The sequence below is a fragment of the Salvelinus alpinus genome, chromosome 33 (genome assembly GCF_045679555.1).
Source record: "Salvelinus alpinus chromosome 33, SLU_Salpinus.1, whole genome shotgun sequence".
Lineage (NCBI taxonomy): Eukaryota > Metazoa > Chordata > Actinopteri > Salmoniformes > Salmonidae > Salvelinus > Salvelinus alpinus.
Window position 1 is genome coordinate 28,342,991 of NC_092118.1, and position 17,512 is coordinate 28,360,502.

General features: G+C 41.6%; 1 protein-coding gene across 2 annotated transcripts in view; it reads right to left on the reverse strand.

Annotated features, from left to right (window-relative positions):
• Nucleotides 1-5,119: 5,119 nt before the first annotated feature.
• The window catches only part of LOC139563036 (sodium-dependent noradrenaline transporter-like), a 57,421-nt gene continuing 45,028 nt past the window's right edge, over nt 5,120-17,512 (reverse strand). For both annotated transcript variants that reach the window (XM_071381290.1, XM_071381289.1), the window contains exons 11-15: nt 17,297-17,396; nt 15,607-15,707; nt 10,871-11,038; nt 8,114-8,188; nt 5,120-7,687 (exon numbers count right to left, since the gene is read on the reverse strand). In XM_071381290.1, the coding sequence (XP_071237391.1) occupies nt 7,664-7,687; nt 8,114-8,188; nt 10,871-11,038; nt 15,607-15,707; nt 17,297-17,396 (468 nt within the window). In that variant the 3' untranslated portion in view covers nt 5,120-7,663. The remainder of the gene's footprint in view (nt 7,688-8,113; nt 8,189-10,870; nt 11,039-15,606; nt 15,708-17,296; nt 17,397-17,512) is intronic.

Here is a 17,512-nt window from a genome sequence, read left to right on the forward strand (position 1 = left end):
TACTGTACTGTGTCAGACATAACTACTGTACTGTGTCAGATATAACTACTGTACTGTGTTAGAAATAACTACTGTACTGTGTTAGATATAACTACTGTACTGTGTTAGATATAACTACTGTACTGTGTTAGATATAACTACTGTACTGTGTCAGATATATCTACTGTACTGTGTTAGATATAACTACTGTACTGTGTTAGATATAACTACTGTACTGTGTCAGATATAACTACTGTACTGTGTCAGATATAACTACTGTACTGTGCCAGTCATAACTACTGTACTGTGTCAGATATAACTACTGTACTGTGTTAGATATAACTACTGTACTGTGTTAGATATAACTACTGTACTGTGTCAGATATAACTACTGTACTGTGTTAGATATAACTACTGTACTGTGTTAGATATAACTACTGTACTGTGTTAGACATAACTACTGTACTGTGTTAGATATAACTACTGTACTGTGTTAGATATAACTACTGTACTGTGTTAGATATAACTACTGTACTGTGTTAGATATAACTACTGTACTGTGTCAGTCATAACTACTGTATTGTGTTAGATATAACTACTGTACTGTGTTAGATATAACTACTGTACTGTGTTAGATATAACTACTGTACTGTGTCAGTCATAACTACTGTACTGTGTTAGATATAACTACTGTACTGTGTCAGATATAACTACTGTACTGTGTCAGTCATAACTACTGTACTGTGTTAGATATAACTACTGTACTGTGTCAGATATAACTGCTGTACTGTGTTAGATATAACTGCTGTACTGTGTTAGACATAACTACTCTGCTGGCAGGCAGATATACATTGAGCTTTGACGCAGAGGGAGACCCCCTAGTCTAAGACTCTAGATGGGGATCTCTATGTAGCTACATATGGAATTGTTTTTACTTGGTCATAAGATTGACCATATAGCTATTTAATTCGTAATTGTTGGACCCCTTTAGGTATACAAAAAAATATAAAAAATCAAATCAAATCAAATCAAATTTTATTTGTCACATACACATGGTTAGCAGATGTTAATGTGAGTGTAGCGAAATGCTTGTGCTTCTAGTTTCGACAATGCAGTAATAACCAACAAGTAATCTAACCTAACAATTCCACAACTACTACCTTATACACACAAGTGTAAAGGGATAAAGAATATGTACATAAAGATATATGAATGAGTGATGGTACAGAACGGCATAGGCAAGATGCAGTAGATGGTATAGAGTACAGTATATACATATGAGATGAGTAATGTAGGGTATGTAAACATAAAGTGGCATAGTTTAAAGTGGCTAGTGATACATATATTACATAAAGATGGCAAGATGCAGTAGATGATATAGAGTACAGTATATACATATACATATGAGATGAGTAATGTAGGGTATGTAAACATTATATTAAGTGGCATTGTTTAAAGTGGCTAGTAGTACATTTTTACATAATTTCCATCAATTCCCATTATTAAAGTGGCTGGAGTTGAGTCAGTATGTTGGCAGCAGCCGCTAAATGTTAGTGGTGGCTGTTTAACAGTCTGATGGCCTTGAGATAGAAGCTGTTTTTCAGTCTCTCGGTCCCTGCTTTGATGCACCTGTACTGACCTCGCCTTCTGGATGATAGCGGGGTGAACAGGCAGTGGCTTGGGTGGTTGTTGTCCTTGATGATCTTTATGGCCTTCCTGTGACATCGGGTGGTGTAGGTGTCCTGGAGGGCAGGTAGTTTGCCCCCGGTGATGCGTTGTGCAGACCTCACTACCCTCTGGAGAGCCTTACGGTTGTGGGCGGAGCAGTTGCCGTACCAGGCGGTGATACAGCCCGACAGGATGCTCTCGATTGTGCATCTGTAGAAGTTTGTGAGTGCTTTTGGTGACAAGCCGAATTTCTTCAGCCTCCTGAGGTTGAAGAGGCGCTGCTGCGCCTTCTTCACAACGCTGTCTGTGTGGGTGGACCAATTCAGTTTGTCCGTGATGTGTACACCGAGGAACTTAAAACTTTCCACCTTATCCACTACTGTCCCGTCGATGTGGATAGGGGGGTGCTCCCTCTGCTGTTTCCTGAAGTCCACAATCATCTCCTTTGTTTTGTTGACGTTGAGTGTGAGGTTATTTTCCTGACACCACACTCCGAGGGCCCTCACCTCCTCCCTGTAGGCCGTCTCGTCGTTGTTGGTAATCAAGCCTACCACTGTAGTGTCGTCCGCAAACTTGATGATTGAGTTGGAGGCGTGCATGGCCACGCAGTCGTGGGTGAACAGGGAGTACAGGAGAGGGCTCAGAACGCACCCTTGTGGGGCCCCAGTGTTGAGGATCAGCGGGGTGGAGATGTTGTTACCTACCCTCACCACCTGGGGGCGGCCCGTCAGGAAGTCCAGGACCCAGTTGCACAGGGCGGGGTCGAGACCCAGGGTCTCGAGCTTGATGACGAGTTTGGAGGGTACTATGGTATTAAATGCTGAGCTGTAGTCGATGAACAGCATTCTCACATAGGAATTCCTCTTGTCCAGATGGGTTAGGGCAGTGTGCAGTGTGGTTCCGATTGCGTCGTCTGTGGACCTATTGGGTCGGTAAGCAAATTGGAGTGGGTCTAGGGTGTCCGGTAGGGTGGAGGTGATATGGTCCTTGACTAGTCTCTCAAAGCACTTCATGATGACGGAAGTGAGTGCTACGGGGCGGTAGTCGTTTAGCTCAGTTACCTTAGCTTTCTTGGGAACAGGAACAATGGTGGCCCTCTTGAAGCATGTGGGAACAGCAGACTGGGATAAGGATTGATTGAATATGTCCGTAAACACACCAGCCAGCTGGTCTGCGCATGCTCTGAGGACGCGGCTGGGAATGCCGTCTGGGCCTGCAGCCTTGCGAGGGTTAACACGTTTAAATGTTTTACTCACCTCGGCTGCAGTGAAGGAGAGCCCGCAGGTTTTGGTAGCGGGCCGTGTCAGTGGCACTGTATTGTCCTCAAAGCGAGCAAAAAAGTTATTTAGCCTGTCTGGGAGCAAGACATCCTGGTCCACGACGGGGCTGGTTTTCTTTTTGTAATCCGTGATTGACTGTAGACCCTGCCACATACCTCTTGTGTCTGAGCTGTTGAATTGCGACTCTATTTTGTCTCTATACTGGGACTTAGCTTGTTTGATTGCCTTGCGGAGAGAATAGCTACACTGTTTGTATTCGGTCATGTTTCCGGTCACCTTGCCCTGGTTAAAAGATTGGTCGGACCAGCGTTGAACAGACCTGAGCTAGGGAGCTTGTTGTTTTAGTTTCTGTTTGTAGGCTGGAAGCAACAAAATGGAGTCGTGGTCAGCTTTTCCGAAAGGAGGGCGGGGGAGGGCCTTATATGCGTCGCGGAATGATTTGATGAAATATGGCTTTACTGCTATTAGCACATAGAAACGCATTGAATAACACATTCATTCATGAAAAATAAATTTAAAAATGAATCAGGGACAGGAAAAAAATTAATGATATTAGTAACCCTGGTTCCATGTGCAAAAATAACTATTCACTTCCATACATTTTTATGGCAGAGTCAGAAAATGACCTTCTAATGAGTACTGTGAAGCTTATAGGCACCGTAGAGCAAAACAGACAACATGTCCGAACTGGGTCCAAATAGAAAAGACCTGTTTTCGGCATGGTTCTTGGTCTCACAAACATCGCTGTAGCTCAGCCGCCTTCCACCGCAGAGGTTGAAAGCCTCTGCTTTGAACTACTTATTTTGGTTAAGTTGTGCAAGTCATAACTACTGTCCTGGCAGGCTGTCCTGGCAGGCAGTACATCAGTGTGTTATGGGTGTTACCAGGTGGAGAGGGGTTACATATACTGGCTAGAAAACCAAAAATACATGAACAAAGACCTGTGGCTCTCTATGTCACGGCTCTATGAGGTGTCTGGAGGGGAGACTACTTCAAGGGTCTCCTGTCATGAAGAAAAGCTGTAGTTCTGTAGAGCAATTTAAAACCTTGCTCTGTCAGATATAACAACTGTCTGATTTATTTCTCTGTTTTATCTCTCTCTCTCTTGCTCTCTCTCCATATACTGAGCCCCTCTATCTTACTCTTGCTCTAGCTCCACCTCCCTCTCTCTCTAAACTGACCACGTCTCCATCTCTTTGACTTCCTCATTCCTAAGAGTCACAGCTATAAAACGCCAGTAACCCTTAGCCCACAGATTGACAAGCCCCTAAATATCACAGGGTTTCAACTCTCCCTACCTCGGTAGGATGCGTGTAAATGTGTATGAGGAAGAGGAGAAACAGCAGAATGGACAGCATGGAACATTCTCCATACCATGACTCCCTATGACCAGTTTTCAAACACATTAACACAGTTCCAATAATGACCTCATTACATGATGGAAGATGTGGTTGTACAGTATCATAAGTAGAATATCTTTGTGTAACTCTACATGTGGGTATTCCATTATTCTAGTAATTGTTTAGTTTGGTTCTCAGGCTAAACTAGAACCTTGGATGTTGTTAATTGAATAGGATCTTAGGATAGGATAGGATTAGTCAGTCTCTGTAGGTGTAAGCTCTTCAGAGAAAGAGAGAGAAAGAGGAGAGAGTGAAACAGAGACAGAGAGAAAGAGGGAGAGGGGGACAGGTACACAGAGAGAGAGAGAGAGAGAGAGAGAGAGAGAGAGAGAGAGAGAGAGAGAGAGAGAGAGAGAGAGAGAGAGAGAGAGAGAGAGAGAGAGAGAGGAGAGAGAGAGAGAGAGAGAGAGAGAGAGAGAGAGAGAGAGAGAGAGAGAGAGAGAGAGAGAGAGAGAGAGAGAGAGAGAGAGAGAGAGAGAGAGAGAGAGAGAGAGAGAGAGAGAGAGAGAGAGAGAGAGAGAGAGAGAGAGAGAGAGAGAGAGAGAGAGAGAGAGAGAGAGAGAGAGAGAGGTGTAGATGCTCCCTTCCAGAAGAAGAATCCACTTTCCCTCATCAGAGAACTCCAAACATCCCCCTTTCTGGTTCCTCTATTATCTAAGCCCCATGCATTCATCCTTTGGCTACTGTACAGTCTACCCTCTCTAACACAACACAATGGACTGGGAATTCAATTCCATTCACAGAAGCTTATTATCCCATTCTTCCAACAATAAATCAATGCTTATACCCCCATCTGTGTGTGTAGAAGAACTCTTTATTATAATAGTGTGCATATTTTGACTTCTTCATAGATAGTTGTCACTCACGTTCAACAGGACTTTGTATTGTACACAGTGTTCTGTAAACTTAGCTCAGGTAATGCCAGGGCTCTACATTCACGTTGCAAAGTTACCCCGGTTACACTGGAGAATACATCTGTAAATAGATTCATCTGACCTACATCAAACACAATGATATAACAGTAACAGTGGACAGTTACGTTTAAAAGACTTTACATTCACGTTTAGTTTATAAACAATTTGATAAATACAAGATTAGATATATAACAAAAGAATATATTTATATATTTTTCCATATCTTATACTCCACATACAATATAATTGTTGTGTGTGGCTTTGCTTCCTGCCATTAATGTTATTTCACAATTTAAAAAAATGCAATTACATTTCAACTCCATTTCAATAAATAAAGAAACAGAAAAGAGAAACAGAACAAAACAAAAACGAAAGACAAAAACAGCAGACATCTCTAAAAAAAGGGGTGAACATTTTGGCACTTCCTTGGTGGTGAATTTTCTTTAAGTCAAGTTTGACAAAAATAGGCTTCAACAGATGACAATGTAACATATAAAGACACCATAAACAATTTAACATAACAATCCTTGTACAATGAATGAGGCATTTCAAACTTAAAATACACTAGCTATCCTTCCACACACACACACACACACACACACACACACACACACACACACACACACACACACACACACACACACACACACACACACACACACACACACACACACACACACACACACACACACACACACACACACACACACACACACACACACACACACACACACACACACACACACACACACACACACACCACTCTTTGAAGGAGAAGCTCCTGATTTCCCTCACCCATATGGACCACAAAACAATGCATTGGAAAGATGCAACATAACAAAGAGAACATTGTATAAAAAGTAAAGAAACGTCACTTGTTTTGTTGAGTCTACCTGTGTTAGTGCTGTAATTCAGTTAAGCTTTTGATAAAACAGGGCATTTCTTGCATGCCTGAAAACATTCCCTAAAACACTAAGAGTGCTTACCTATTCATAGAAAACTGAAACAAGTATTTCTGTTAAAGACTTCTTTCAAGTGCTGGATTCAACTTCATTTAATCAAAGCCTCCCTTTGTGTCTTCACCACTCTTCAATTACTACTGTTTATCCACAAGCACGGTGAAGGCAAAATCATTGGATCAAGGGCACAAGCCTCTCTGAAGAGGAAAATATGTTAGTACTATGCAACACATTAAAGTTGGTACACACAGTACCATTAGTAACCATAGCAGGACAATGTAGACCTCTACTCTGTGTAAAGGCCACGTGTAAAGCATAAGGACGACCACTTGCAAGACAAAACACTTCTGAATCTCAACATAAATTGTTCCCTTTTCTGTGAGACAGGTGACAAAAGCTTCAGATCTGTTTCAGGTAGGTTTCAAAAGATGGAGAAGGCAACTGGGGAAAACCTCTACTGCTGTAAGATGAATATCTAAAGGACATTGTCATTCAAACTGAATTAATAACGTATGTTGGTAACCATAAAGTGTATCTATCATCCACGAGCTCTGATCTGCAGGAGGATTCCTGAGTCGTCGGGCAAAACCTTTCTTTATGGACCAATGAAAACATTTACCTTTCTGTATGGACCAATGAAAACATTTACCTTTCTGTATGGACCAATGAAAACATTGACAGGTTCTGAAGTGTCTAGCTCGATAAGGCACTGACACAGTTGAGCTCTGTTATCTAGAGTAGTGACTGGGGACCTACTCAGTCAGACATACAAAGAGGGCAATGAAACTAGATTTCTTCCCTTTCTCGTTCACCTAAAAGCTTGAGGGTCCTCTTTGAAAAGAATCAAGAACATAAAAAGCAATGTGAGTCATGTTTGTCTCCCCCTGCCTAGAGTATACATGATGACAGAAGTGGTCATTTGGTACATTTTGACTTGGTTTAAGTGTCTAACTCATGTATAACTAATGAACACAGAACAACAGTCATCGTAAAAAAAACATGTAAAAAAAACAAATGATATGAAAAACAATAACTGTGTCCATGAACACAGAAAACACCTGTAGATGCTCTGCATGGAATGTCTCCATCTTATGAGTTGTATACGTTTAAAAAATGACGATGATGACGATGTCACATGGTAAAAAGTTTTAAATAAAAAGATACTTCAAAAGCAAAAACATGGAGGATACTGAGTTGACTCTGTAGGCAGAGGTTGATGAGAGAATCTGTAGTCACTCGACAGAGAGAGAGGGAGATGAGGGGCGGAGTGGAAAAGAGGGGATGGCAGGTCGCAGGTTGGCTCAGAACCAACAGAACACAGAGAGGCAGAAAGGAGCATGGCGTTTTCCCTGTCCATCCTCCAGTAGCAGGAGGCTCAGCAGCAGGAACATCTGCTGTCGAAACACAATGACTCCAACACCCCGGAATTGTGAGTAGTGGGAAGGTTGGGTGACATCAGGTTGTCAGATAGCCAACCAGTGCTTGAGCTGAAATAGAAAAGAGTGAATTTGATAAAGCCTCATTGCCAATGCAGTATGGAGCATCATTAGAGGTCACATTCATTCATAGTTTTCCATTCTGGTCATCACTCTGTCTACCTCCACTATGCCTCTCTGTTTTCCAGCCCTTACAGATGTAGAACCTTAAACACACTACAAGTTTGCATTTCCTGCTGTGAAAGAAAATTCTCAGCAACAAAAGAGTGATCAAATTGAGTTTTAAAAAGGCTTCTAAAGTTTGTCATTTTCACTTTAAAATGTCAGACTTAATTTGCCATAATGAAAAATATATCAACCCCTACAAAAATGTCCATTCATTATAATACACATAATAATTCAAATGTCCTGTTGCTGCAGGATTATTTTCCTGCTCTAGCACACTGGCTCAAATTAAGATCCAACATCTGTACTCACCGTGAACTGTCTGATGGTAGCTCCCTCCGCCACCAGATGATGTTCGTGTTCTGGTGTGATGCAGTAGGCTATCCTCTGAAAAATAAACCATTACAGTACATAACTCATACATTACAATAAACATATAGTCTTACACTGAAAAAATCTGAATCCAAAGAGATTAGATGCACATTGTCCCAAGCACAAGAGATATGATCTTGAAGCTTGTAATAAACTAGCGCTTTAATCTATGGTCACAGTTTATTCTATAGATCCACCATTTCTTCTATAGATAAGGAACTTCGAGATAGCTCAAATATGTCGAACAGCGTTCTGATTCTGATGTGATCAGGCTGGACTGGATGTACACTGTACTGTAATGTGTACTGCATGACCTCTGATGTCTCTTCCAGATTGCCCCCATCCTCATATCTGACTGAGTGCACTTGGTGTGATAACTGTATGATAAACTGTGATCTCAGCTGGAGGAAAAGCATGAGAGATAGTCATGGAAGGAGTCTAAACACTGCCAGGATATCAGAAGGAAATGCCACGAGGAGTGAGTAGGAAAACACAAGGTAACACTGTTTACTGCTCAGGAAGATAATCAAAGCTGTGGAATGTTGTTTTTATGATTGTACTGTACACTGTTCAGGCTTTGAACCCTCAAGATCTCTAACCAGCGTCCCAAAAGTACTGACATCATCAACCATCAACCATTGAAAAGGAAAAAGTCCGTTTATGAGTCAGTTCAATGTCAAGCCGTGAAGACTCCAAGCTAAATGCTTGCCATTGATCTAAGATTATCTTTGCATAAAATAAACACATACTAACCCAGGGGGCCAACCCTGGTTGAAATGACATCATAATCTGGTTATAAGGATGGCATTTCAACCAGTTTTGACCGCTGGGATACAGATAAGAGGTTGCTATTTACCACAGCTTTAAAGCTACATGACTTCAAGCTACAGTACATACTGTACCTGCCAACATTAACACTACATGTTAAAACCTCTTAAGGATTGGACCCTTTTTCACCTAAAATGACATACCCAAATCTAACTGCCTGTAGCTCAGAACCTGAAGCAAGGATATGCATATTCTTGATACCATTTTTTAAATGTTTTTATTTTACCTTTATTTAACTGGGCAAGTCAGTTAAGAACAAATTCTTATTTACAAGGATGGCCTACCCCGGCCAAACCCGGACAATGCTGGGCCAATTGTGCACCGCCCTATGGGACTCCCAATCACGGCTGGTTGTGATATAGCCTGGAATCAAACCAGGGTCTGTAGTGACGCTTCTAGCACTGAGATGCAGTGCTTTATACCGCTGCGCCACTCAGGAGCCATTTGAAATGAAACACTTTGAAGTTTGTGGAAATGTGAAATTAATGTAGGAGAATATAACACATTAGATCTGGTAAAAGATAATACAAACATAAAACATGCGTTTTCTATTTATTTTTTTGTTCCATAATCTTTGAAATGCAAGAGAAAGGCCATACATTAAGATAGTAGCCTATGTGTAATTTAGATTGTTTCCACAAGATGGCAGCAGTGTGTGTGCAAAGTTTCACAGATCAACCCTTAAAGAGATTGGTGGGGCTAATGCTTAAGAGGGTGTGAACAATGTTGATTGCGTGTAGACAAAGAAGGGCTCTCCAATAGTAGTACCAAAACATTGAAAGACGGTTTTCTCAAAAGTGAGTTTACAAGTTGATCAACTTTTAAAGCACAATTACTTTCCCGTTGTTTCCTCAAATGCAGTGTATGATATACCATTTTGTAGCTCTAAGTCTCTACTTTTATCCCATGTAAAAAAAACGGAGATTCAAATGTTGCTACATAAGACCGAATCCAGATGGTGAGTCACATTTTATCTCTGGGACCCTCAGGATGACAAATCAGAGCAAGATTACTGAATGTAAGTACATTATTTACCTTCAGAGGTGAATGTCTCACACCAGTGTTGTTGTTGTTGTGCACTATCCAAATCAAATCAAATTTTATTTGTCACATACACATGGTTAGCAGATGTTAATGCGAGTGTAGCGAAATGCTTGTGCTTCTAGTTCCGACAATGCAGTAATAACCAACAAGTAATCTAACCTAACAATTCCACAACTACTACCTTATACACACAAGTGTAAAGGGATAAAGAATATGTACATAAAGATGGTACAGAACGGCATAGGCAAGATGCAGTAGATGGTATCAAGTACAGTATATACATATGAGATGAGTAATGTAGGGTATGTAAACATAAAAGTGCATAGTTTAAAGTGGCTAGTGATACATGTATTACATAAAGATGGCAAGATGCAGTAGATGATATAGAGTACAGTATATACATATGCATTATATTAAGTGGCATTGTTTAAAGTGGCTAGTGATACATTTTTGATCAATTTCCATCAATAGAGTGGTATTTTTTTTCTGTAATAGCTACTGTAAATTGTACACTGCAGTTAGATTAACAAGAATTTAAGCTTTCTGCCCATATAAGATATGTCTATGGACTGGAAAGTTGGCTGTTGTATACAACGTTTTCTAGTCAAATTATCGCATATGAGAAACAATGTTTTTAAATGTATGTAAATTGTACAGTCGTTTGTCTGTCATGCCTTTTACGTTATATGTCGGACCCCAGTAAGACTAGCTGTCGCCATTGGCATTGGCTAATGGGCATCCTAATAAATCAAATCGATCTAAGGTTATCTTTACATTATATAAACAACAACTATGCAGATGAGAGGGATTTGTTTTTCCACTGACCTGTTTGAATGTCCCTGGCATACTGAGGAACTTGTAGATGGCGTAGATGGGCACAAACATCATGGAGGACAGAGCTACGCCCCAGCCAATCACATTGGACCATGAAGGAAAGACATAGTCATCATAACTCAGGCCCGTGGACGTCACGATGCTGGCTATCACCACGACCTGGGGAGAGGAGAGAAACAACAGAACAGATAGCTAGGTCATCATACAAACTGAGGACAGGAGAAACAACAGAACCGTTAGCTAGGTCACCATACACACAGAGGACAGGAGAAACAACAGAACGGATAGCTAGGTCACCGTATAAACTGAGGACAGGAGAAACAACAGAACTGTTAGCTAGGTCACCGTATAAACTGGGGAAAGGAGAAACAACAGAACGGATAGCTAGGTCACCATATCAACAGAGGACAGGAGAAACAACAGAACGGTTAGCTAGGTCACCATATAAACAGAAGACAGGAGAAACAACATAACGGTTAGCTAGGTCACCATATCAACTGAGGACAGGAAAAACAACAGAACGGTTAGCTAGGTCACCATATAAACTGAGGACAGGAAAAACAACAGAACTGTTAGCTAGGTCACCATATAAACAGAAGACAGGAGAAACAACATAACGGTTAGCTAGGTCACCATATCAACTGAGGACAGGAGAAACAACAGAACGGTTAGCTAGGTCACCATATAAATTGAGCACAGGAGAAACAACAGAACGGATAGCTAGGTCACCATATAAACTGGGGACAGGAGAAAAACAGAACTGTTAGCTAGGTCACCATATAAACTGGGGAAAGGAGAAACAACATAACGGTTAGCTAGGTCACCATATAAACTGGGGACAGGAGAAACAACAGAATGGTTAGCTAGGTCACCATATAAACTGAGGACAGGAGAAACAACATAACGGTTAGCTAGGTCACCATATCAACTGAGGACAGGAGAAACAACAGAACAGTTAGCTAGGTCACCATATAAATTGAGCACAGGAGAAACAACAGAACGGATAGCTAGGTCACCATATAAACTGGGGACAGGAGAAAAACAGAATGGTTAGCTAGGTCACCATATAAACTGAGGACAGGAGAAACAACAGAATGGTTAGCTAGGTCACCATATAAACTGGGGACAGGAGAAAAACAGAATGGTTAGCTAGGTCACCATATAAACTGAGGACAGGAGAAACAACAGAACTGTTAGCTAGGTCACCATATAAACTGGGGACAGGAGAAACAACAGAACGGTTAGCTAGGTCACCATATAAACTGGGGACAGGAGAATCAACAGAACTGTTAGCTAGGTCACCATATAAACTGAGGACAGGAGAAACAACAGAATGGTTAGCTAGGTCACCATATAAACTGAGGACAGGAGAAACAACAGAACCGTTAGCTAGGTCACCATATAAACTGGGGAAAGGAGAAACAACAAAATGGTTAGCTAGGTCACCATATAAACTGAGGACAGGAGAAACAACATAACTGTTAGCTAGGTCACCATATAAACTGAGGACAGGAGAAACAACAGAACGGTTAGCTAGGTCACCATATAAACTGAGGACAGGAGAAACAACAGATCTGCTAGGTCTTGATGCTGGCTATCACCACAAAGTAAGGAGAGGAGAAAAAACAACAGAGTGGTTATAATATTCCCAACGAGACATCATACAGAGCTTCTGTAGAAATAACAAATACTCCTCCTCCACTCCGCCACTGTTCATTTTGACAAAAAAATGTAAGCATTGCAGAGATGAAATTGAGTTGAATAGAACAGACTAGGGCATGGTCGCTCCCTCTGGGGTTTGAACATACTGTAGTAGACTTTCACTGTAAGTACTCTGGTTCACCAGGCTGCTGTAGACTAGAGACTGGAGGCCCATCACCACTGAACTGTAGCTCTGTAGCTTTGTAACTGTTGCCCCAGAGAGCAGCAAACATCACTAGTAGTTATAATACAACACTGGAAGGTCAGGGAAGTGTCTCTTCCTCGTCTCCAACTGAATATCAAAGGCCAACAACATTCTTCTATGTCCTTCTTCTACAAATGCAATCTATGCAACAGCCAAAGTTGCATGCTATCTTCCTGATATTAGCTGTTTCTGCCTTGCTTCTGGAGGTAAGGCTAGCAGAACTATGGTAGCATACACTACACATTAAAACTAAACAATGATAGCTCTCCTCAGACATAAGGTTTAAAGATCATGGTGATATATTGGCTTACAATCTAATCTACCTCTTTCCTGGCTTTCAATCTTCCTCTGCTCTTTTTATTTCCTGTTTGCCATATAAAACATATAAACTTCCCATATGGAAGGAAGAATATTGATTTATGACTGATCATAATCAATGTAAAAGCATTAAGGGAATAACAACATTTCCCACCAAGACAGATAATGTGCTTTTGGTATTCCTTATCTATACAAACCCATACAGTATCTGTGCTTCATTGACATAGCATATTTCTAATATTATAAAATATAGAGACCTACACATTGTCATGACGTGGCCCTCTTTGGATATAGCAAGCACCAACTCTCTCTCTCTCTCTCTCTCTCTCTCTCTCTCTCTCTCTCTCTCTCTCTCTCTCTCTCTCTCTCACCACCTCTCTCTTCCCCCTACACCCAGGCTCTGTTATCTCAGGTCGTAAATTCCTGGAGGAGACTCTTTCCCTCATGCAGTATAGAGAGAGAGAGTTTCACAGTAGAACAAAGGAACTTCTTCTACATCACAGAACTTGAGAACTGAACAATATCCATGTTTTGGAGAATGTGTAAACGGTCGGTGGAGAAGCCAGCTACGACCTGGTCCGTTTTGTTTAAAGTTTGTGACCTCATTGAGAGACAATACAGCCACATTACCATATCTCTGTTTATACAAGAGTCTCCGTTATGAGATTTGCATCTAATTATTGTATAAAATGAATGAGTAAATATTTAACTATTTGTGAAATTATGTAATGCGATTTTAAACTGTTTAATGAAAGAGAATCCAATTCCCTTTAAAGTTAACTAAGTCATTGGCCCGCCCCATGAGCACAGACATTGATCTGGCGTCATTGGACAGCCTTTTCTGCTGTTCCGAATAAAACCTCCACCTAGAGAAGCCCACTTTCGACCAAGCGTACCTCGATTACCGAGAGGGCTAAGGTTTGAGTAGAGACCATACATTCCTTGGTTGCTGAATTCTTAACCATACCACGTGGTTACACTCTGAGACTATCGATACCGACAGAATAAGAGCAAATCTTCGATACTAATTACTAGTCTGCAGCTAGGAATTATGTACCATTATATGCGAAGACTGACAACCACCGAAACATCTATCTATAAGAACTTTTCTGAATGTTACTCTGAAGTATCCATTCTAACCAGACTCCAGCGACGCAGAGAGAATCTCGGATGAACTTTCCAACAGAAAAGGACGATTCCAACAGAGATCACGATGACACACTGAGCGTAAATATATTGATTGATTGCAATTATTCCCGAATGAGTGAGCGTTCATGTGCAAAGGATTAGCATTTCAATTATTATAATTATCAACTGTGTAGTGTCTTTTGTCTTTCGTGCCCTTCTCAGTCCCTTTGTCTACCAAGCCTCCATACCGGTTTAGCCCACTAGGGCACATCCCCTATAATTTCCTTGTAACCATATCTACTGTTTGTTTGTTTGTTATGCATTTCTGTGATTATTTAGTTAGTTAGTAAATAAATTATTAAGACAATTGATGTATGGATGATTCATAGCAAAGACTGGGTTCGTTTGGAATGAGACTAACGTGAGGTAAAGAATAATTCATTAATTAGAAGACTAATTGATCAGATATTAAAATATCTGAAAAGTTATATTAGGAAAATTATAACTTTGTAATCTGAAGATTTTCCTTGGTGCCCTGACTTCCTAGTTGATTACATTTACATGATTAGTTTAATCATGTAATTATAATTACAGAGAATTGATTTGATAAAATAAGTCTTCACTTTAATGATGCCAAAGACACGACAAACATCCTTAACTAATTCCTAGTGCACTGAACATTCTGTAAATCAATATGTTCAGTAAATTGTAGTTCAAACAATCAATCAAATGTATTTATAAAGCCCTTTTTACATCATCCGATAACTCAAAGTGCTGTACAGAAACCCAGCCTAAAACCCCAAACAGCAAGCAAAGCAGATGTAGAAGCACGGTGGCTAGGAAAAACTCCCTAGAAAGGCAGGAACCTAGGAAGAAACCTAGAGAGGAACCAGGCTCTGGGGGGGGCAGTCCTCTTCTGGCTGTGCTGGGTTGAGATTATAACAGTATGACCAAGATGTTCAAACATAGTTATATTGTAGTTGAATCAGTTTTCATGCAGAGTTCATGTGATGCTAATCTATTCTTGGAGATACAGTACTTCTAACATGGAGGCGAACAACCTTTAAAAAAATATAACAGGAAAACATATTTCCTGTGGCAAATTACAAATTGCTGGCACATAATAGGAGTTTAAAAAGACTATAGTACAGTATATGGCAGCCAGTAACAATTAAGAAACCTCTGTTGTGAATTTCCTAATTTCCTCCTTCAAGCACAATGACATACCATAGATCATGATTCCTACAGTATGTTTAATACCTTAGGCTTGTGTCAGATAATTTGCCCTCCCATCCCCACCCCCAGCACCATGCCAAAGGCTTCCACCCCACCCCTGTCCCCCAACCAGCCCTTTCTTGCCCCCCGGGGGTCTTACTAGTAGGAAGGTGGGGCTGACAAACTTCCAGCACAGCCTCCAGTAGAGACCTGGCTTGAAGCCCATCATGCGCTCGATATCCTCACTGAAGCGGTCCACGCCTGGAGAGGAAACACAGGGTAGAAGACCAGGGCATGAACTCACGCACACAGAACCAGACCCATAAACCCACTGCAGACCTGGGTTCAAATAGTACTTGTTTCCTTACAAATACTGAAGCTGAGCTTGATTGAGCTTGCCCGGTGCAATACAACCAATAGTCCCGAAAGTAGAAACCCTGCCCATCTGGCACTACGGGAAGGTTGAATCAAACACTCAATGTACTTTAAAGAAAACAAATACTATTTGTACCCAGGTCAGACCCACACTCCACTTTGCTTCTGATGTCTCAAGTTCACAGGAGAACTAACGCTCCTCTCATCAATTTCCATACATAACAGGTGGAGCATTGGCTGAGAAAGAGCTTCATGGCACACAACTCCAATTTCTTGTATAATTATGAGTTCACACAGCAGTAAAAATGCAGCTCAATGATATCTGTTTCATAAAAGTCTCTGAGCCTTCCAAATATGTTATATTATAATTTCACACAGGGTTAAGTCTGCCTATAAGGAGATGGACTGTGTCCCAAACGGCACTATATAGTACACTACTTTTGACCAAAAGTAGTACACTATATAGGGAATATGGTGCCATTCGGTACACAACCATGATGTTTCTATAGCTTGGGCATAATGTTTCTTTATCAGGGCAGCCCAGGCCTGTTAACATCTACAAGAAGACCCTCTCCGTTTATCTCCTCCCTACAACAGCTCAGCATCTGGGGTGCTCTGTCTGTCTCACCTCCTCATGAGGTTCAGTTTCAACAGTTAATGCTGATTATAAATCATGGTGTACATTGATGGGCTGTAGTTTAAAGATAAAGCACAAGTCATCTTGTCGACGTACAGTATTATCTCTGTCAGTAGTTAGCCTCCCCTCCCTCCCCTCCCTCTCACTCCTCTGACCCCCACCAAGGGAGACAGTCAGTAGTTAGCCTCCCATCAGTGGTCTGTGTGTGGCTCTGGCTGTGGCCTACTTTATGACGGCTGCAATCTACTGTCTGACAATGGGAGTGTATGGAGGGATGGAGGGATGGAGAGGAGTGGAAGGGAGCAGGGAGGAAGGGAGAAGGCAGGAGGTGTAGGGAAGGAGGGGAGTGTATGGAAAGCTGAAGACATGGAGAGGGAGCAGAGGAGATGAGTATTGGGAGAGATGGAGATCTATTAGTGAAGAGAGGCAGTCTAGAAGATAAGAGGAGGGAGGGAGTGTATGGAGAAATGGAAAGAGGAGTATTGGGAGAGATGGAGAAAGGGGGTTAACAGTGGAGGTCTAAGGAAGGGAAGCACGGTGTCTCTACACTGCCAGTAAAGGTCAGGTGTAGCTGCAGGGCCTGGGTAGTGAAGATGCCAGGGAGTTAGGGAGGTTGAGAGAGCCCAGCGGAGGAGAGGGCAGGCCAGGAGAGGGCAACTGTGGGCAGGGGGTGATGGAGGGTGGGGTGATGGAGGGATGGACAGAACAAAGGGCTGGGCTCTAATGAACAACAGAAGAGGATGAGGAAAGGTACATTAGATAAGCAGGTTCACCACAGTAAGAAGTCAGCATTAGTATGTGCCTCTGTACTAGGCTAAGGGGGACCGATTATACATACCGTAGAACCAGGACACCCCAATGGCCTCAATCAGCACCCCAAACAAGATGGAGGTCCCCGCCGCATAGTTATCCAACAAAGTCAGCACATATATACCTCCCTGACAGACAGAGAGAGAGAGACAGATACAGAGACACGATGACAAAAGGTTGTTGCAGATGTTACTGAGGGCAACCTGGCTGCAGTTAACTACTGTGAGCTGACAAGGATAAGCAT